The 22,138-nt window shown below is 42.3% G+C and overlaps 1 protein-coding gene across 1 annotated transcript in view; it reads right to left on the reverse strand.

Moving 5' to 3' along the window:
- The window catches only part of LOC141110112 (alcohol dehydrogenase 1-like), a 46,140-nt gene extending 24,225 nt beyond the window's left edge, over nt 1–21,915 (reverse strand). The window contains exons 1-5 of the mRNA XM_073601331.1: nt 21,766–21,915; nt 16,795–16,896; nt 15,281–15,422; nt 13,545–13,632; nt 10,585–10,798 (exon numbers count right to left, since the gene is read on the reverse strand). Of these exons, the coding sequence (XP_073457432.1) occupies nt 10,585–10,798; nt 13,545–13,632; nt 15,281–15,422; nt 16,795–16,896; nt 21,766–21,783 (564 nt within the window). The 5' untranslated portion in view covers nt 21,784–21,915. The remainder of the gene's footprint in view (nt 1–10,584; nt 10,799–13,544; nt 13,633–15,280; nt 15,423–16,794; nt 16,897–21,765) is intronic.
- Nucleotides 21,916–22,138: the final 223 nt, after the last annotated feature.

Here is a 22,138-nt window from a genome sequence, read left to right on the forward strand (position 1 = left end):
CAGTTTTTCTTTTTTAATAAATCTGCAAAAATGTCAGCAATTCTGTGTTTTTCTGTCAATATGGGGTGCTGTGTGTACATTAATGAGGAAAAAAATGAACTTAAATAATTTTAGCAAATGGCTGCAATATAGCAAAGAGTGACAAATTTAAGGGGGTCTGAATACTTTCTTTCCCCACTGTATTTCTATGGTTTAAAACTTTTTACTCTTTATTAGCACTAAAATCTGATAGGGGTTCTAATCCTTCTCCACTGTATCCATCCCACTAGATATCATGTCATGAGATAAAATACCAAATGGTTTCATGAGAGTAAAATACCTCACACTTTGATGAAATAACCCATGCTTTATTTTAGTAGCGTTTACAGAAAAGCTTTGAGTTATTTTATCTCAGATTTTGAAGTGGTTGTAAACTCACCACTTTCACTTTAGCTCATTACAATCTGCATAGTACTGGCAGCTGATCGCTGCCTGTGAAATTTGACTTACTCTTTCTGTTTCTTCATAATCCGTCCTGCAAACTGTGGTGATGTCACAGACACATGCGCAGTCCCTAGCTTCTTTAACAACACGCTATGTGTGCCACTATCTTCACTATCTTCCATTGAGAACGGCACAGAGGAAGCCCCGCGATACTGTGCCCTCCTCCTCTCCTTCCTGTTTCTCCCCTTGTGACTGTATAAGATGTCACACAGGGGGAGTGAACTATAGCAGCGCAGAGAAGCAGCTGTTCTAGATAGAGGCTTGGTTTAAACGCGATCGCGCATTGAGCGAGATTGCAACATAAAGGAAAGGAAGGGCGGAAATTACGTCCGCACCTGAGCCAGCAATCATTAGTAAAAATGGCGAGGCCGATACCAGGAAGAGGAAAAATGTTATAAAAGGAAAAAAAAGGTACTTCCAAACCTTGTTTTTGTCACCTTTTAAAGTGTAATGCCCCGTACACACGGTTGGACATTGATCGGACATTCCGACAACAAAATCCATGGATTTTTTCCGACGGATGTTAGCTCAAATTTGTTTTGCGTACACACGGTCGCACAAAGTTGTCGGAATTTCCGCTCGCTAAGAACGCAGTGATGTACACCACGTACGACGAGACTAGAAAAGGCCATTTCAGAACCAAGCACGGCACCCTTTGGGCTCCTTTTGCTAATCTCGTGTTAGTAAAAGTTTGGTGAGAGACGATTCGCGCTTTTTCAGACCTGTGGTTTTCAGATCGTTTTCTGCTATTCAGTTTGTGCTTGTAGGTTTGTATCTGCTCTTCAGTGCGTGCAGCAAGCTACGCGTGACTTTGTCATTGTGTTCTTGTTCATTCGTTACTGTTTTTCAGGTCGCTCTTCATAGGCCTTGCTGTTCTTCAGTGCGTTCTGTTACTTCGTTCTGAGCAGCTGACCATTTTCTAGCCATGTTGCGTATACGTACTCCTCGTAGAGTTCGTGCCGTGCGGGGGCTTGGTGTTTTGGTCCTGACCTTGACACAAGCCCAGTCCATGAACAGGGTGGGGAGGAGTTCATGGACCAAGAATTGGTTGCTTTAGCGTGACCAGTTCTGTCATATGCCTTTGCTCCATGAGATCCGTGAGAATAATCCTGATGATTTCAGGAACTTTCTCCGGATGACGGACCCCTTATTTCACCATTTGTTGGCTTTGCTGACCCCCTAAATTAGCAGGCAGGATACCTGCATGAGGCAAGCCATCACTCCGGAGCAGAGGCTCATCACCACCCTGCGGTACTTGGCGACGGGGAGAAGTCTGCAGGACTTGAAGTTCTCAACAGGCATCTCCCCCCAGGCTCTGGGGATCATTATCCCAGAGACCTGTTCTGCCATCATCCAGGTCCTGCAGAAGGAGTATATTAAGGTAAGATTTTTATCCTTTAATATCACATTTTATTGTATATAATGTTTGCTAATATATTGTATTTCTTTCCTCATTCCCTAATTACCATGATTGTAATATGCTGTGAATGTCCCCTTTGTCCTCATGCATGCTGGATTTTATGTAATTATTTTTTTTTGTCCTTCATACATATTTGCCTTTACTTACCTCCCCAGCATGCTCTCCTGGCCCTAGATTCACCTCATGTAGTCACTTAACAATGTATTTTATAAGCTCCATAGTAGTGCTTTACCCCAAACATCCGTAAAATGTTTTAAAATGTGATTGGTGCTTCAAATTCAGGCAGAGTGCCAGAGGCTTTTTTTTGTGGGTCCTCAAATCATTTTGAACCCTCCCTCCCCCCAACTGCTAAGTCAGCTGATACCAATTCTCTATCTATCCTCAATCATCTATCTGCTGACTTTGCCAAACCCATACACACTATATACCTACCTCTTTTGTGGTCAGATATATGGATGAATTCCCCAAAGCATGTGGTGCAAGGGCCTGCCTGTATACTTTCAAATGTTACTGTTTAAAGTTTGGGTATCCTATTATTATCTTGATAGGTAATAGCAGAATGTCCAAATGTGCTAAAATGTGTACAATGTGTATTTATCTCTTTGTATTATGACACTTCTTACCTGTCCAGTGGGCTGTCAATAGTGTAACTAAGGAGGGTCTGTTCAAAGTAATACACATTATATAGGCATTCATCTCTCAATGAAGTGGAGAGGGTTACCTGTCCAAGAGTCCCCCCCCTATAATGTTAGAAATGGCCCATGAGAGGGGGGGAGGGGGAATCTGATAGGTGTACCTTCTACTTTGGTCTTTAAAAATTCCCATGAATAAATGGTATCTTAATGTTGGCCAAGAATGTTTGTGTCTAATCTGCTTTCCATGTTTATGTGCAAAAAGACTAATTTTTTTTGTTTTATTCCACAGTTTCCTTCCACGCCACAGGAATGGCAGACTGTGGCCTCTCACTTTGCCCAGCGGTGGGACTTTCCTAACTGCGGAGGGGCAATTGATGGGAAACACATCCACATCATCCCACTACCCAACTCGGGGTCGTACTATTATAATTATAAGGGGTTCAATAGTATTGTCATGTTGGCGGTGGTGTCAGCTACTTATGAATTTCTGTATGTGGACGTGGGGAAGAATGGCCAGATGTCCGATGGTGGAGTCATCGCCCAGACGGAGTTCTACAGGCGTCTCCAGAATTGCAGTTTGGACTTGCCACCTCCAGAAGACAATGTGGAAGGACTCCCATTCATCTTCGTTGCGGATGAAGCTTTTGCGCTGGGGGACCATCTTATGCGGCCATTCCCGATGAGGACCCTCACCCCGGACCAGAGGGTTTTTAATTACCAGCTGGCCAGAGCCAGAAGAGTGGTGGAGAACACGTTTGGAATCATGGCCAGCCGGTTCCGCCTATTTCTTACACCCATACATATGGCGGAGTACAAACTGAATCACATTATCCTGGCGTGCTGTGTTCTACACATCTTTTTACGGCAACATTCTGCCAACTATGCTAGCTCAGTTGGGCCTGAGGCCGGAATTCAAAATGAACCAACCCTGGCGGCGCTTGAAAGTGACCGTCCTGGCTTGCCCCCCCTGAGTGCCCGTGATGTCTGGCTAAGATACCTTGAATTCTTTGCGGGTAGGGGGGCTATCAATATGCCAGACAATGTGTAAAACCTTTTTCAAATAAAAAAAAATAACCAAATCTTTAGTGACATTTCCTGCTTGTGTTTGTTTTAGCTGACCCTGACAGAAATGTGTTGAGTCCTGAAAATGGTGTGATTGTGTAACCTTACAAAGCACTGTTGGGTGTTATTTAGTTACTAAAGGCAAAGACACTTTGCACTACAAGTGCACTTGAAACTGCACTTGTAGTGCAAAGTGGATTTACCCTTAGGAAATAACACCCATTATCACAGAAAACAGCAATTCGAGCACCACAAAAGTGTTGTAGTGTTGAGACAATAATCCACACATTCTTGATTAACAATCTTTTTAATACCAGCACAATCACATGTGCATTTAGAAAAGGTTTTTAAAACAAACCAACATGTTTGTTGGATAACAATTTTTGGGGTCACATTAGAAAAAGTAGAAATCTCTATTTAAGATAAAACAGGCATGTTTAAAACCAACAAGAAAGACACAAATCTTGAACTTACAAAGTTCACATTTGGTAGAACTTGAAGGCAATATCAGACATGAGTATTTCAAAACTGTGTTTGATATTGCATTCAGATGGGGTGAAATCACCCCCGGAAAAGCCAAATTTTGAAGATGCACACAAATAGCTGAATGTCAACATGTGCTACCTGCCATCATGGGGGATCAAGGGACGTGTTTTGGGGGTGCAACCCCTTCCTCACAGCTACTTTATTATTGAGGAAGGGGTTTCACCCCCAAAACGCGTCCATTGATCTCCCGTGATGGCAGATAGCACATGTTGACACACTGTGTGCTTCTTCAAAATTTGGCTTTTCTACAATTTGACAAAAAATGTTAAAAAATTGTAGCACACCAAAAAAAAAGGGATTTGGAGGGGTTGGATTTGGTCTCCCCAAAACATCAATGATGTTCTTATTTTTTTGAATAACATCATTGATGTTTTTCTTGATGTTTTCCAAGTCCCAATTACACCCCATGATCTCCCCGATCAGGATCTGTGCACTTTCCGAGGTGAAAGGATCTGGATCCACAACATCACGATCACCTAAAAAGATAGAAACCCAAAAAAAACAGGTATTATAAATATGCCGGCATCCATCTTTTACCTGAGCCTGTGGTCGTAGACACTTACCTGTTGTGGTGCCAATTTCCACCACCTCTTCCTCCTCCTGCTCTGTTTGTCTTGGGTGGATTTCCCCTTCTTCTAGAGGTGAGGGGTCTCTGGTCTGTTCGGATGAGGGGTGTCCTCCAAGTCTTTTCTCCCCTATGTCAAAAAAAAAATGGTATACTTAGCACACAGATATTTGATGGCAGAACTATAAATATGAAACATTGCTTGGAAGTGGGGTACAATTGTCTGTTTTGGCAGAGTTCCAAGATGTAGAATTTTTATGGTCCTTTGTCAAGCTTCAATACTTTACCTGTTTTGTACAAGCTTCACAGATGGAGACACCCCTATAGTATACACTGGAGCACCTGTGTGGGACCCCTAATAAAAAGGGTGTTCTTGTGTCCCACACTAGTGCTCCAGCGTCCAGATGTGTAAACAGCTGCTGAGTGTCCTCTCCTTACACAGAATCTAGTTTGCATTTCATTCTAGTAACAAACACATCTACACAACCAAATTAGTTTCAGACAAGTAGGCCCTAAAAAATGTGGGCAAATGTATATGGCCAAAACAATGGTGTTTTCTAGGCCGCCCATGAACATGAAAGTTCACATTTAGAAATGGATAACAGTTAAGAAAAGCACATGGAGCAGCATGAACGTAATAAACATAAAAAGAATCGGCACACAGCACAACTACTTACTTTTTTGCAGCACTCTCCGGATCTTTCTGTACTGCTCATGCTCTCTTAATTTGAGGTCCAACCACCGCTTCCTGAGCTGATCTTTCGATCGTCGTACCCCGAAATTCCGGTGCAGGCTCTTGACCACTTTCGCCATGATCTTGGCCTTTCTGACATTGGGGTTGGGGTAAGGTCCATACTTCCCGTCATAGTCGGCCTTCCTCAGGATGTCGACCATCTCCAACATCTCCCCAAAGGACATATTTGATGCCTTAAATCGTCTCCTTCTGGATCCAGATGTTTCAGGCTCAGGGATTTCCTCCCCCTCCTCCTCGTTGCTATAATTAGCACGCACCTGCTGTGTCTCCGCCATGTGCTCTTCCCCCACTGCACCAAACGAAAAGGGGCAGGGAATAGACTAGAAAGAACGTCAGGGGCGGGCGGAGTTACACGCATGCGCATTGTGTATAAAGCGCAACACGCGTGCGTAGTACGTACGATCTGTGAGCGGAGGAAGGAGTATCACAGAGGCACCGATCATGATAACGAAGGTAAGATCTAAACTTGGGCCTATACTGCTTCTAGATTGAGGCCTATATTGTAACAAGATTAGGAGCGTTTTGCCTGACATTAGGGTTTGTCTCGTGTTGTGTCTTGCAGATAAAATGGATGGCTTCAATGACCACAACTTCCTCCCCCTGTTCATAGACAAGTACAGGGAGCTGCCCTGTCTGTGGCAGGTGAAACATCCACATTACAATAATAAACAAAAGTGGCAGGCAGCGCTGGAGAAACTGCTGGAGTTGGTGAAGCCGGTGGTCCCCACGGCAACCATCCCCTATTTAAAAAACAAAATTGGTGGCCTGAGGAGCACTTATCTTAGGGAGCGCAAGAAGGTCACGGATTCCCAGAGATCCGGAGCTGCAGCAGATGACATTTATGTCCCCAGGCTCTGGTACTATGAGAGACTGCAATTTCTGTCAGAGCAGACTGGAGTCAGGGAATCCCTCTCAACCCTTCCTTCCACTCTTCCTTCCACCCCAGCTGAGGCTTCCAATGTCCAACCTGGGACTTCCAGCCAGGAAGAAGTGGAGGAGCCCAGATGGAGTCAGGTATAGCATTGTTCTACAGATTTCTGGTCAATAAAGAAATGATCTTTACTGGATGTTATTATTGATCACTAATTGCTGATTTAAGAAAGTGTTTTACATATCAATAGACAGTAGTGGCCAAAAATAATTTGGACAAGAATGAAAAATGCTGGGCTCAGAATGATAGTCTGTTATATTTGTTAACATTCAATTTGCAACAATCATGAGCTGAAAATTGTGTGTGATTGATGAATAAAAAACTAAAACGATGTCCCTTTTTCATACACAGGAAGACCTCAGCCAGGACGAGGCTGTGGAATGTGCCACACAGGAGGAGGCTGTGGAATGTGGCAGCCAGGAGGAGGCGGGGGTTAGTGGCAGCCAGGAGGAGGCGGGGCTAAGTGGCAGCCAGGAGAAGCCTGGGACCAGTCGTAGCCTGACCGAATCGCAGGTTCCTCCCCTCCGCCTTCCATACAAAAGACCCAGGAAAGGGGAGTCACATTCAGGATTCTGCGCTCAGGCTCATTCAGAAGGGTTCTGCGTCCCTCAGAGCCACCCCACTCCTGAAGAGGCCTTTGCCTGCATGGCTGCCACCAAACTGCAGGCCATGCAGGAGGGTCAATGCAAGCTGTGTGAGGACCTTTTGTATAAAGTCCTAACTAAGGGGGTGAGTGGCGAAATCACACCCAATACCCACCTGAGTGAGTTGGACCATCCCCCTCCTCCTCCTCCTGCTGCCACAACTCCACCACCACAGCCACAGCGTGGAAGGAAGACCAGAGAGTGATGGCCCTGTGTTCAGTCTGGTCTGGCAAAAGATGCAGTCTCTTGTATGACCACAGCCTGGGGACACAGATGTCATCTGCTGCTTTCCGGATCTCTGGGACTTCTGGACCAGACTGCACTTCCTTACATATGGACTCCTCAGGCCACCAATTTTGCTGTGAAATAATTGATGTGTGCCCTGGGGGCCAAAAGCTTCACCAATTTCCGCTGTTTCTCCAGCGTTGCCTCCCTCTTTGTTTGGTTGTGAGCCCTTAATAATAATAATCGCCTATGTGTGTTTTCCTTAAAAAAAAAAAGTTTGTTGGTGAGGATTCAGGTACATTTCAAAATACAATGTGAAATTAACAAGGGACACCAACACTAAACAATCTAATAATCTAATAATCTAAACAAATAATACAAGATATCAATGGTGTTGTGGTAACTTGACACACAAAACACACACAAAAGTATTCTGGAGTAAAAACCAAAAAAAACCAAAACATTGCAGCGTGACGAAAGTGCTGTATCCATTCCGAACGCTCATTTTACCAGACCGAGCTGTTCCGTCTCGGAATTTCTTCTGAGCATGCGTGGCACTTTGTGTGTCGGAACTGGCCACACACAGTCGGAATTGACGCGATCGGATTTTGTTGTTGGAAAATTTTGTAGCCTGCTCTCAAACTTTGTGTGTCAGAAAATCCGATGGAAAATGTCCGATGGAGCCCACACACGGTCGGAATGTCCGACAACAAGCTCCGATCGCACATTTTCCGTCGGAAAATCCGACCGTGTGTACAGGGCATAAGGCTTATCAATACATTGTTGGATGTTAATATGTAAAAAAAAGGAAAAAAGTCCAAGGTTTACTTCCTCTTTAAGAGGAAAATAACTCTTTGTGAATTGAGCCCTGTGTCTCTTGATGAACTCCAAGAAAAATATTTTTTACCATTAAATCAAAAATCATTTTTACTGAACAATTCTAACTTGAGCTTTCTTTTGAAAAACTGTTTAAATGGGTTTAATTTCACCTGAACAGCAGATAAATTACACCTAATTCATAGAATTGTCTCAGTTAACAATACTTTACATATTTAGCATGGTGCATTAAATTTTCAAAAGTTGGACTCAACTGAAACTGTCACTCTTCTTAAAATAGTTGTGAGTATCCTTGTCCTGGGACATTTACCTATTGTATCTTGATAGACTCCTTGGATGCCTAAACATTATGGAAGCTGTACTAAAGAAGAATACTATGAAATTGTTCTTGACAATAGATGGGATGGAGAACAGAATTCAAGACAGGATTTGATGCCTTTCTAAACAGGCAAATTTAGTTTGAGATATTAGCTATACATGGACACCTTAGTGAGTCTGTGACTGGAGCAATGTGATGGCAAACTTATAATGCATTTATACTGAAATTTGTAGTTTAACCACTTGCTTCCCAAGCCAATTCTGACACTTCTCTCCTATATTTAAATGTATCTTTCTTTTGCTAGAAAATTATTTAGAACCCCCAAATGTTAAATATTTTTAAGCAGAGGTCCTAGAGAATAAAATGGTGGGTGTTGCAATTATTTATATCACACGATATTTGCGCAGCGTTTTTTCCAATTAAATTTTTGGGGAAAAAATACACATTACTGTAATGAATTTTAGTGAACAAAAACACAATATACCAATTTTTTGGGTGAGATATAAAAGATGTTACACCGAGTAAATAGATACCAAACATGTCACGCTTTAAAATTGTGCAGGCTCATGGAATGTTGACAAACTACGGTACGGTTTAAATTATACATAGGGAAAACTTTAAAAGCCTTTACAGGTTACCAGTTTAGATTTACACAGGAGGTCTGGTGCTAGAATAATTGCTCTCGCTGTGAGGTTCAAGTGATACCTCACATGTGTGGTACATATGTGTGCGGGACTGAGGTGAGTGTATTTTTACAGATAATTTTTTTTGAGTTTGTCATAACGCCTGCCTTTAAGTATACTTGATAGGTATAGCAAGAGTAATTACAACTTATTATGGAATGTGCAACCTTCACTACTATTCCCAAATCCGGCATAAATCAATTTATTATTAATTTATTTTATTCTATGCTTTATATGTACATGTATACAGACTTTTTAATGTATTACGGCCAAAGCATTGTTTTTTGTATAAGGCTTATGCTTTTGTGAGAACTGTGTGGGGTTTGCTGGGACTAGCGCTGGTCTGCTGCGCCTTGCAGGCCATTGCGCCGCCCCCTCCACTCATTAGGATGTCCGGATCATATGCCTGATGAAGGAGTACGCATGCTCCGAATGTGAGCTCAACCACGCCCCCTGTCCAAGTGTGCTGGCGTGCCTGCTGACATGCCTGCTGTGAGACAATCCAGCCTCTGAGCTGCAGAGACCACCGGTGCGGCCAGGGACTGTATACTTACCGCTGCCCAGCTGGACATCAAGGGAGCACCTAGGATATCCAAGGATCACCAAGGATCCATTAACAAATGCTTGTTTATAGCCACTCAAATGTGAGTTTGACCTGAATTATATTAAAATAGTTTTTGATCCACATGCTGCACTTAGAGTTGGGCTGCTCTCTCTCTCCCCCATTCCGACGTGTGCGTTCGCCACTGCGAGTGAGCACGGAGGCACAGGGTCGATATATATTCTTTTATTATTATTATTTATTTTAATATAACATTTTTGTACTTTTACACTGTTTCTAAAAAAAAAAAAAAAAAGTTATAATTTTTATTGCTGTCAAAAAGAATGTAAACAATCCCTTGTGACAGCAATAGCAGTGACAGGTTCTCTTTATGGAGAGATGGAGGGTCTATCAGACCCCCCATCTCTCCTTGGGCTCAAATACAGCCGATTAAACACAGATCAGTATGGCTGATTCACTGGCCGCTATGCAGGTAGTAAACAAAGAAGCGGACCCGTAAGTGACTAAATAGTCGCCGCTTCCAGGTTCTGACATCACACAGTGGGAGGAACAACTTGAGTTCCTCTGGCTGTAAGTCCAGAGCTGGATGCCACTGGCTGAATCATTACTGGGTTTCCTGGTAGCTTGGGAGATCCTGGTAAAGGCGGGGTATGAGAGGGGGGTAGGGAACCCCTCCCGCCACCTGTAAAAGTAATCCAGTGGCTGCTTAGCAGCTCAGATTACTTTTTACTTGAAAGAGAATCGCCAGCACTAAAAACGGATACCCGGATCATGGTTTTAGTCTCAACCACGATTCCCGTATAAATGCTTCCCTACCACAACGTATATATACTGTGGCCGGTAGGGAAGCGGTTAATATAGCAACATTGGTGATATTTGCCCTAACTCATAAGGTCTAACACACACAAAAAAACTTACTTTGGCAGTATTGACAGCAGCTCCATATCCTGTTGGAAAACCACACCCAAAAAGACATATCTTTTCCATGGGTGCTCTGTCATCAATCTTTGCAACAGCATCAGTAGGGGTGACAATATATTCCGAAAAGGTGCTGCACCATGCAAAATGATTCACAACCTTTCCCTTGCATGAAAACCTTGTGTCAGGCTTTACATCCTGTGATTCACTTAAGCTGTATGTAAAATAAAAGGGAACAAAGGGATATGTACATCATTTTTTAAGGTTTGTCTTTTACCAGAATAAATGTTTAAAAGGATTTCAGAATGAAGGGCTCGTTCACATTTTGTCCTGTGACCTGCGTTTTTCTGCATTAGATGCACGCGGGTCACTACTGGGGCACATAGAAAATAATTGTTTTCTATGCATCCTGTTTACACCAAAATACTGGTATGTGGTGGTACATTGCAGTGAACAAAAAATTCAGCATATCTTCATGTCACATCACATCAGTGCAACGCACAATGTAGAACTTCCAATAAACTTTAAAAAAAGAGAAAAAAGCAAGCATTGCAATGCGCTGCATGTTAAAATGTTGTGTTACCGTGCAGGTTATTGTCAACCTAGCCTTACCTACAGAATTATCCAATTCTCTGTTAACCTAATTGACAGTTAAATTGTATGTAAACCCTAACAATAAACTAATTATACTATTATTACATATTATCATCCTGAATATTACTTGCTCCCCTTTGGTCGTTAAATATACAGTTAAAAATGCTTGACGAGTGCAAAAAATTACTTGATGTTCATTCCAGAAATCCATTAAGCTTGGATCTTCCCTGCTTTCTGCCTCTGCTGCACTGTTGATAGTTATCCATGCTTCTAATCCTGCCCAGCCCTACAGAACAACTAAACACCTCCCACCTTAAGGGCCAGTTTACACTGGTCCGACAAGTGCTCCAACTTCGAGAGCGCAGGTCGTATGACAAGTTAAAATCAATGGTTCCCTATAAGAGCAGTCTTAACTGGTCCAACTTGTGTCAGTCCGACTTTGAAAAAGGTTCCTGGACTACTTTGGTCTGGCTTCTGTCCGATTTCAACCCATTGAATTTAATTGAAGTTGGATCAGCATCTTAACTGCTCCAACTTGTGACATGCGGCTTGTGCTCAGAGGAGTGTTAGCAATGCAAAATGTAAAAAAAAAAAACAGTGTGGGCATCCCCCCCCAAGACCATACCAGACCCTTCAGTCTGGTATGGATTTTGAGGGGAAACCCCCACGTCTAAATAAATAAATACCCCTACCCATTCACCCAAAAAAAACAAACAGTGAAGCGTAACAAAAAACATGAGGCAGTTTTTGACAAGTCCCTTATTAAGAATAATGTCCCCCGATGTAGATCCAACGTCAATCACAATGTCTCTCTCCACCCCGAAAAAAAAAAACTCTCCTTCTCCGATGCTGGCTCCTATAATTCTGTCAGCTTCCATGTCTGACATGTCTTATATAGCTATGTGGCCATGCAGTGACGTAACCCAAAGACCCCACCCCCTTGTGGTGTCATAAGTACAGTGCACATTTTTTAGCACTGATCACTATATTAGTGTCACTGGTCCTCAAAAAGTGTCAAAAGTGTCAGTTAGTGTCCAAATGTCCACTGTATCGCAGTTCCGCTATAAGTCTCTGATCACCGCCATTACTAGTAAAATAAGTAAATAAAAACATCCCACAGTTTGCAAATGCTATAACTTTTGCGCAAACCAATCAATATAGGTTTATTGGGATTTAAAAAAGAAAAAATATGTAGCAGAATACATATTGTCCTAAATTAAAGAAAGAAATTTGATTTTCTTCATTGGACATGTTTTATAGCAGAAAGTTAAAAATATTGTTCTTTTTTTTTTCAAAATTGTCGTTCTTTTTTTGTTTTTAGTGCAAAAAAATTAAAACGCAGTGGTGATCAAATACCACCAAAAGAAAGCGCTATTTGTGGAAAAAAAGGACATAAATTGTATTTGTGTACAACGTCGTCATGGGAAAGAGTGGGATTTTCCATGTGTTCCCGTACCGCACCTGATATAATCAACATCTTATTTTTTACCCATTGATTAAAAAGGTCCTGAATATAACTGCTTTAATCTATGGGTACAGAATGAAACCTTTAAACATTCGAACATGCAAACATTAAAAATAATGCACTTTTATACCTGAATCTGATCTGAGCAGAAGACTTTTCTTTTTACTTTCTAGCTTGAGAACATGCACCTCTGCTAACTTGAGATCCAGCCAGGGAGGCTTACAGCGAGACTGTGGTCCTTGATTTATGGACCCAAAACAGCTGGTCTTTTTGCCCTTATTGCTAATGCACCCCTTGACTAATCTAGCCGGGGTCAATCTTGTGGGGTTCTTTCCCTTCTGTTTTTTCTATCTACTACTCGGCTGTGCTGGTATTCTGTATCATCATCATAGCGGCTTTTCCTAGTTATTATTAACACTGGGAGACTGATTTTCCTACATTTTGTCTACAAAGCTACACTGATTTGACTGTAAGAAGCATTTTCAAAAAATGGGGGAGACCACTGTTAATATAAGCCTTTTCGAGTGGTAGGTAGTTGCTTGTGGATTAGTAAAATTATGTTGGTATATGCTATATTTGCACATGGAAGTCCAAAAAAATAAGACTTCCCATACAGTGGATGATTTTTCAAAAAGAAAGGCCAGCTATTCTCAACCTACTACATGTATTTTTAGTGTTTTTCATGTTAATATCCACTGCTAATATAGGTACATTATTCTGCCACTAGGCTCCATTGTTCAGCATCTTACAGATGAAAAGGACAAACACCAGTCTGAGTATTCACCAGAGGCAATATGAATGAAAAAATTGCTTTTGATAATGGAAACAAATATGGTATTTAGGCAGACAAAACATACAGCTTCTCTTCTACCAAAAAAAAAACTTGCTTACTAATACTTACTTTGCTTTAGTACAAAGGTTGCTGTTTGGGTTTAGACAACTTGTGCACTTTCTACACTGAGGAAGCCAAAGTGGAATGACTTTGTCTCCTAAAAATAAGGAAAAAAAATTATGTGAATATATTATTTTAGTTGGCAATTCAGTGTATAATTTATTTAAAGATACTATTCTTAAGGGTGCATAAGGGTGCAAATTGCAAAGTATTATACCATATTAAACTACAGCACATTTGAAGAGGAAATTAAATGGTCGTTACCCCATTACCAACTTATAATGACTTGTTCTGCACTGTGTCTATTTGTGGAGGCAGGAGTTTCTCATGCCACCCTCATTACTGGTCATCTACACAATGACTGTAGGAGTAAGCAGAGGTTCAGAAAGCACATATCTACTAAATGACTAAAGTAGAAGCAGGTAGATCCTTGGCTGCAGATCATCAGGTACTGCTTTATCTCCAGAAAGAATATAAATGAGCAGCACAGTAGTGAAAGCATCAAATTCCATTCCAAATCTCCTGAGACTACCAGTCACAGGCACATGGTGCCCTAAGGTGGCCATGCCTGTATCAAATTAGAGACAATGCTCAAAGAAGTGGTTTATCATCATCAATAAAAATATCATACAATGCCATATTCCATATATTGAATTTAAATGAAAATATCAATCTAAAATAGAATCTGAGTTATAAGTGCAAAAGTATCATTTAATTGATCTCAGTTATGATCACTTATCAGACACATGTAAATATGTGTTTGATCAATCAGAAGCAGTGGGAACAATTCTGCTGTACAGTCAATTGTCCTGGACGAATAAAACTAGATCGAGAGCTCACTAAATTAATCAAATGGAGAATCTTTGGTTTGTGATTTTTATTCAAATCTATCATTACCAATTTATCCTGGAGAGGGGTTTCCAATAAAACTGAGCTCATATACATTCTATAACAGTTCTAAGGGAAAGTCAGCCAGATTAGTTAATTTCTAGATATAACATAAGTGTTTTCATCTATACCATAGCTGTCAGCTCACCTGGGAAACTTGGAAGACATCCATTTTTAAAAGTCTATGGAGTCTGCCAGCAGTTTAAATAATAAGTCACTGTCTGGGAGAGGATCTGCATTTTCCAAAGATTCTGGAGATCTGTATCTATAGGCTGCACTGGGAAGGAGGTGATGTCACCTCACATGTGGAATTGGGAGGAAACAAATGCTGAGGGTGCACAGAGCACTCAAAACACAAGGCTCTGTGCATCCTACTCGTTTTATGTGCCTGCAAAGGTGATAAGGGTGAACAATGGAAGAGGAACAGTAAAGTTTAAAGAGGGCCCTAATATTTTGATCTGCACTACTGACCATGTGATGTGTGGACCTAGGAGGAGTCTTCCCAAAATAACAGGCAGTACTCACTCTCCAGTACGAATGATCTAGGTTGACATCTACATTCTGTACATACAAATCTACAAGACAATAGGTACTGTGTGTGTAATTGCTTAGTTGAATAGCAAGCATAAAATAAATTAATGAAACTCATGTTGTCAGTGAAAGTCCAAGCATGGTTTATTAGGTCTGGATTAAAAAAAAGTGCACAGTAACAAAGATAAAATAACAGATGCACTTTAATTAGTTGCACTTTTTGCATCCTTTTTGGTCTTTGCACTTTCCTAATAAATATGTTTACACATGTTCTTTTGGATGTTTTAAACAGCTTTAAAAAAAATAGGTTGTTAAAATCAAAATACCTGGTTTTAAATTGGTTACACCTTTTCCAACACTTTCAATTATTCCAGCTCCCTCATGACCAAAGATAGCCGGAAACTCTATCCCTTTTAGAGTACCATGGATTGCGTGATCATCTGACCGACATATTCCTGTGCTCACCATCTAAAGATTTTAAAAAGAACATCCTTTTTATCCTAAAGCTGTTTAATGTCGACTATACAGAAAGACTGTTAAAAATGTATTCACAAAAGATTATTGCTTAAACCCACATGTGCTTTTATTCAACATTACTTTTCCTTTTCACTGGCTTTTGAAAATAACATATTCAATCCTTTAGAGCATATGGCTCGCAGACCTGCTTTGGATGGGTCGCCACACTGGACACATGTACCACATCCCTTGCCTTGTGTCTCAAATGGGGAGGCTGTTGCTGCCTGCTATGATTTTTACTCGTCATCTCTGTAGGTGGAGATAGAGAGTACAGGCAAAGCAGTGGCATGAACAGCATGTTGCACCTGGCATAGTGTCGGGGCTGTGAAGGATGTGACAGCAGAGGAAATACAGTCTTAGGGGTGTTTGGTGGCAAGTGGTGCATTGTCCGGGTTGCTGGGAGTCAGGAAAATTTAGTGTCCTGGGTGTTGAGAGTCAGGGAGCTGCAGGAGTGCAGGTGAGCTCAGAGGTGCAGTGCAGATGGGTTCATTGGTGGAGGAGTAGGGCAGGGGGTGTAGAGGTGAGCAGAGGTGGAAAAGGGGTGCAGAGGGGCAAAGAGATGGACAAGAAGTGTGGAGATTAGCATTGGATTAGAGGTTAGTAATGGACAAGGGATGCAGGAGTGAGTGGGAATCAAAGGGTTCAGAGGTGAACAATGGGCAAGGGTTACAGGGGTTGCCGAGCTGAATGGTGGAAGAGGGATGGAGGGGTTGCATTGGTGAGCAGTGGTGGAATAGGGGTGCAGGGGAAAAAATTGGGGCAGAGTTGAGCAATGGACAAGGGGTGCAGGAATGAATGTTGGATGAAAGACACAGCAGTGGACAAGAGATGAGCTATAATGTAGGGGGTGCAGAGGTGTAAAATGGACAAGGGCTACAAGGGTCGCAGAGCTAATTGGTGGACAAGGGATGTAGGAGTGCGGAAGTGAACAGTGTTCAAAGGGTGCAGGGGGTGCAGAGGTGAGTGCTGGACAAGGAGTGCATAGGAAAACAGTGGAAGAAGGGCGCCAGTCCTTGAACTCTTTCAGCCAGAAGGTGGAGCTTTTACTCTTCGTTTTACATGTTTGCCTGTATCTCTTTACCTCCTGTTGAAAAACACCAGTATATATTGTGTAAAACTTGGCTTGTATTGTTGCTTTGAAAAAATGATACACATTTTTTTAAAACTTATATATACTGTATATCATTTTTTTCATAGCCTTGAGTTGACTTTGAACACTCCAAAATCCAAATATTAGTACAGATTTTTGTTTTATGTGGTCCTCCACAGTACTTATAAAGATTTGTATATAGTTGGAAAACAGATTTAAAAATAAAAGTTTCACCTTAATACGAACTTCATCTGCTTTTGGTGGTTGTACTTCGATCTCCTCAATCGCCAGTGGCAGATTTGCGGCCCATGCCACAGCAGCTTTGCATTTTATAACCTGTATACAAAATAAAAGTGCAGCTAAGAAGAGCACAGATACTGTGTTATAGTACTATCAGACATTTGTGGGCTTGTGGCAAAAGTTGCAATCTTATGGCAGTGCTGTAAACTAGAACACCCAATCAGATTTCACTTGAACATATTCTGGTAAATAAAGAGGTTATTTCTAATTGGTTTTCCAGGAAAATTGCATGTTTCACACATCCATTGCTCTTTGCAGTGCCTTACTGAAGTATAGAACATTGAAATGAGAGCTGTTATACAATGAAAAAGAACATCTATTTCTGTCTACAGTATACAGTCTTTGGATAAGTGCAGCCCTACAAGACAGAAGAGAGAGACTGGTGACCCAACTTTTCTCTACTGCCCTTAAACAAAACAGTACGAGAGTAAAGAGGCAGCTACACAATGATGAAGCCAATCAGTGATGAGCTTCATTCTACTCTCTCCTTCTCTCAGAATATTTCTTGGTACTTTACTTTTACTGCTGCAAAATATAGTCTCATAGTGCCATTGATAGGGAACATTGGGCCAAATCGAGTCAGCAGGTGGGTATGGGCCTGACAAGTAGGGTGCACAGGGCTCCATGATTTCTAATGGTGGTTCTGGTCACATAATATCCCTCCTCATGTCTGGGTCATATTGTATCAGTGTGGAGAACCACGTCACCCTGCAGACCCTCCTGCCACCACACTTGGCGAGACTTACTTGCACACAGCTCCAAAAACTGCTTTCTGCATAGTCTCACCTCCCAGCTGGCTGGAAATTGATTGGTCTGCTGCCTTGTCATGCAGCATTGCACCTGATGGTTCTTAAAATCTGAGCTGTGTAATGTGTGGAAAGTTCCATGTTCAGCCTAAGAATTAAATGTCTGTTGGATACAAGAACGGGAGCCCCAGGGAGGTAAGTGGCAGGAGCCCTAATTAACTTGGGTACTAAATGAATGGCACCTTTTTGACTTGTGTATAGGAATGAGCGGTGTGTGTGTCTACCTCAACCCCCCCCCCACCCTCCCTGTCCATACCAGGCCCTTAGGGTCTGGTATAGATTTTAAGGGGAACTCCACTCCAAAATGCAAAAAAAAAAAAAAAGACCCAGGCCATTTTTTTTTGCATTTTGGAGTGGAGTTCCCCTTAATATCCATACCAGACCTGAAGGGTCTTGTAATCGATTGAGGGGGGAACCCACGCCATTTTTTTCAATTATTTTTTATGTATATTGCCGGGATCTGACAATACATTACAGCCGCAAGCAATTTTGAATGACATTTTTTCCTTTAGAAATGTAATTTTGCTGCAGTACTGTTATAAACATGGGGAAAATGTGCTACTTTAAAGGCATACCAAGGGGACCCCCAGGCATGATATTAAAAGGAATATTCCATTTTTACTTTTCATTTAACTTTAAGCATTCTTAAAATCACTGCATTGGTACATGTCCCCTGGGGCAGGACCCGGGTCCCCAAACACTTTTTATGGCAATAACTTGCATATAAGGCTTATAAATTAGCAATTTTGTTTTTTCACATTTGTGTCCTATAGACGTTAACGGTGTTCGCACGTTCGCACTAATTTTTTGTCTGTTCGCATGTTCTGGTGCGAACCGAACCGGGGGGTGTTCGGCTCATCCCTACTGCTCACCATACTTGTGGCCTCCTCAAATGGTGACAGGACAGTGCATGCATCCTTGATCAGCAGCCACTGGCGTAGCGAAAAGAAGCCAAGCTCCCTTGACCCTGTCCTGTTGCCATACTCGCACAGGTACTCATTGATGACCCTCTGCTGTGTGTGCAGCCGCTGCAGCATTGCCAATGTTGAGTTCCACCTGGTGGGCATGTCACAAATGAGACGGTTGGTGGGCAGGTTGCATTCCCGTTGAATGTCAGCCAGCCGAGCACTGGCATTGTATAACCAGCAGAAATGACCACAGACTTTTCTGCCCTGCCTCAGGAGATCTTGTAAGCCTGGGTACCTGGTCAAGAAATGCTGCACAACCAAATTCAGGACGTGTGCCAAACATGGAACATGGGTTAAGTGTCCCTGTCGGAGGGCGGAGAGAAGGTTTTTTTTTTTTTAATCCAACAAGATTTTATTAAATTTGCAGGGAAAGCATTACAAACATTGTAAACAGGATTACACAGTACCTCTTATGCAACACATAATCCAATAGCCAAGTAACAATCTCAATATAACAGCTAAAAGCTAGTTCCAATCACAGTTAACCTCTCTCCATGTCTCACCCAGCATTGATTCCTAACAACCTGTCGTATACCAGTTCCATAGGTGCTAGTCCCGGTACATCTAACCATGGACCCCATATTTTTTCAAATTTTGGCATGCTACCTCTATGTTGGTAAATCAACTTTTCCATTTTTAGAGTCGTGTTAATACTTTCAGTCCACTCCTTAACAGTCGGGGACCTATCGGACTTCCAGTGAGTCATAATCAGCCTTCTGGCCTGAAAAAGTACTCTATGCACAGCTTCTCTGTTGTGTCCTTCCCATTCGTATTCCTCCAAAGCACCCAAGAGACACGCTGCGGAGAGAAGGTTGGTGACATTGTCACATGCAACCATTCCTGGCTCAAGCTGCCGTGGCATCAACCACCTCTGAGCCTGCCCCTGCAGAGCTGACAGAATCTTTGCCCCAGTGTGGCTCCTGTCCCCTAGGCAGACCAACTGAAGCACTGCAGGGCATCTTTTAGCCTGACTGCTTGAGTAGCCTCTTGAACGCTTACGAAGCACTGCTGGTTCAGAGGACAATTCTGCAGAAGAGGCCATAGAGGAAGAAGAAGAGGGTTTGGAGCAGAGAGCTGTGGCAGAATCACCACTAGCTTTTTGGAGGCGTGGTGGCGGAACAAGCTCCAACAACACTGAACCCTGTCCTGCTTCCTTCCCAGCTGCCAGCAGAGTTACTCAGTGCACCATGAAGGAAAGGTAATGTCCCTGCCCATGCCTGCTGAACCATGAGTCAGCGGTAATATGAACCTTGCTGCTGACCGCCCTGTCCAACAAGGCCAAAACATTGCCTTCCACATGACGGTAGAGAGCCAGAATGGCCTTACGTGAAAAGAAATGCCGTTTTGGAACCTACCACTGTGGTACAGCACATTCCACAAATTCACGGAAGGGGGCAGAGTCTACCAGCTGAAAAGGCAGCAGTTGCAGTGCTAGCAATTTGGCTAGCATTTAGACGCTGAGCATGTGGATGGCTGGGACAGAATTTCTTTTTACGGTTCAGCAACTGGGGTAGCAAAATTTGCCTAGTGAAATCAACTGGTGGTGTACTGATAGCAGATTGCCTGCAAGTACTTGTGGCACCTATTGCTATACCTTCATTCCTCTCAGTGCATGTTTTTGAGAGGACTGGAGGTATAGTAGGGTTTGAGATTCCAGATGAGGATCAAGGAGAAGTCTGCCTTTTTCTATGATGTGGGTCTTTCAGGCGCTGTTGCCAATGGACTGCATGGCAGGTCGTCATATGTCTGGTCAAGCATGTGGTGTCCAAGCAGGTGCTGTTCTGGCCACGCTTGATCCTCTTCATACATAGGTTGCAAACAGCAATGGTGCAATCTGCTGCAGATATGTCGAAAAAAGCCCACACCAAGGAACTTTTGCAAGGCAGTGCGGAGTCAGCAGCATCCTGCATCTGCGGAGCTCTGTGGTGTGATGCAATAGGGTGGCTGCCCTTAAGCTGCCCCCTGGAGGACATCCTGCTTCGTTGGAGTTGTGCCTCCTCCTCATCACTTTTCTCCTCTCTTCTCTCAGGCACCCAGGTACAGTCAGTGACCTCATCATCCCCTCCCTTTTGTCACTGGAGAAAACTTGGCAGTATGCTGCAGCTGGGGGAACATGACTTCCAGTTTCTTGTCCTTCTGTGGCACCCCCTCTCTCTGTTCCGACAAAGTTGGGACCATGAAATTGTTTAAAATGTCTTTGCATGCTGATGCCTTAAGAGTTCACTTCACTGGAACTAAGGGACCAAGCCCAGCCCCTGAAAAACAACCCCGCACCATAATCCCCCCCCCCTTTTTTTTTTTTGAAGGGTGACCCAATACTTTTGGCAATATAGTGTGGATGAGCAAGTTTGAGATATATATATATATATATACAGTATATGGAGGGAGAGAGAGAGAGAGAGAGAGAGAGAGAGAGAGAGAGAGAGAGATGTGTTCCCTCTGGGAGATTCAGTCTGTTTTTCCTAATGTCCATTATCACCAAGGTGAAAGTGATGAGAAATCCTACATTTTACAGTTGCCACCAGAACACCAGAACAGGAAGTGAGGGGACATCTTCCAATAGGGACACCTGTGGCAATTATCTAAGTTATTCCCCTAAATAAAAGATTACCCAACTGGACACAGAACCAAAACACTTAGGGGGTTATTTACGAAAGGAAAATCCACTTTGCACTACACGTGCACTGCAAGTGCACTTGGAAGTGCACTTGCAGTGCACTTGGAAGTTCAGTCGCTGTAGATCTAAGGGGGCATGCAAGGAAAATAAAAAACAGCATTTTAGCTTGCACATGATTGGATGATAAAATCAGCAGAGCTTCCCCTCATTTCAGATCTACCCCTCAGATCTACAGTGATTGCACTTCCAAGTGCACTGCAAGTGCACTTCCAAGTGCACTTGCAGTGCACTTGTAGTGCAAAGTGGATTTGCCTTTTGTAAATAACCCCCTTAGTGTTGTTGAAAAGCCTTGAGTTTACATATACTTTAAAATAAATACTGGAATAACTTGAAATGCATGTTCAATCATGTTTTTGATTCTGTGTTGTAATTATCAATATTCTTTACAACATTAAAATTTGATAATAATGATTCATTTTTAAGGTTCTTATGTACTGAGCATGAAAACTCTTACCTTTCCTGTAGTACTCATTGTTATAATACTATCTTCTCACATAAATGTTTGACCAGCTTTTCTTGTGTGCGGTTTAGTAGCTCTTCTCTCTAGTAACTCCCACTAGACATAAAATCCAATGTCACTACTTTGAGCCAAGTACTTTGGACTATGCAAGTTAATTTTTATCTGTTTTGAGACTTTTTAACTTGACATGTTTAGGGCATTGTCAATAGAAGTGGTACTGCTGTGGTTAGGAAGTTAAATGTAGAAATATACATACAGTGTAAAAAAAAAGTCTCCTTCCTCAAACTGGCATCCTTCCATGTTCCCTTCACACCCCATGTGGACCAAAAACTGCATTATGGTGTCTCTCCACCACTGTGTTATACAA

The sequence above is a fragment of the Aquarana catesbeiana genome, linkage group LG01 (assembly GCF_042186555.1).
Source record: "Aquarana catesbeiana isolate 2022-GZ linkage group LG01, ASM4218655v1, whole genome shotgun sequence".
NCBI classification, from domain to species: Eukaryota; Metazoa; Chordata; class Amphibia; order Anura; family Ranidae; genus Aquarana; species Aquarana catesbeiana.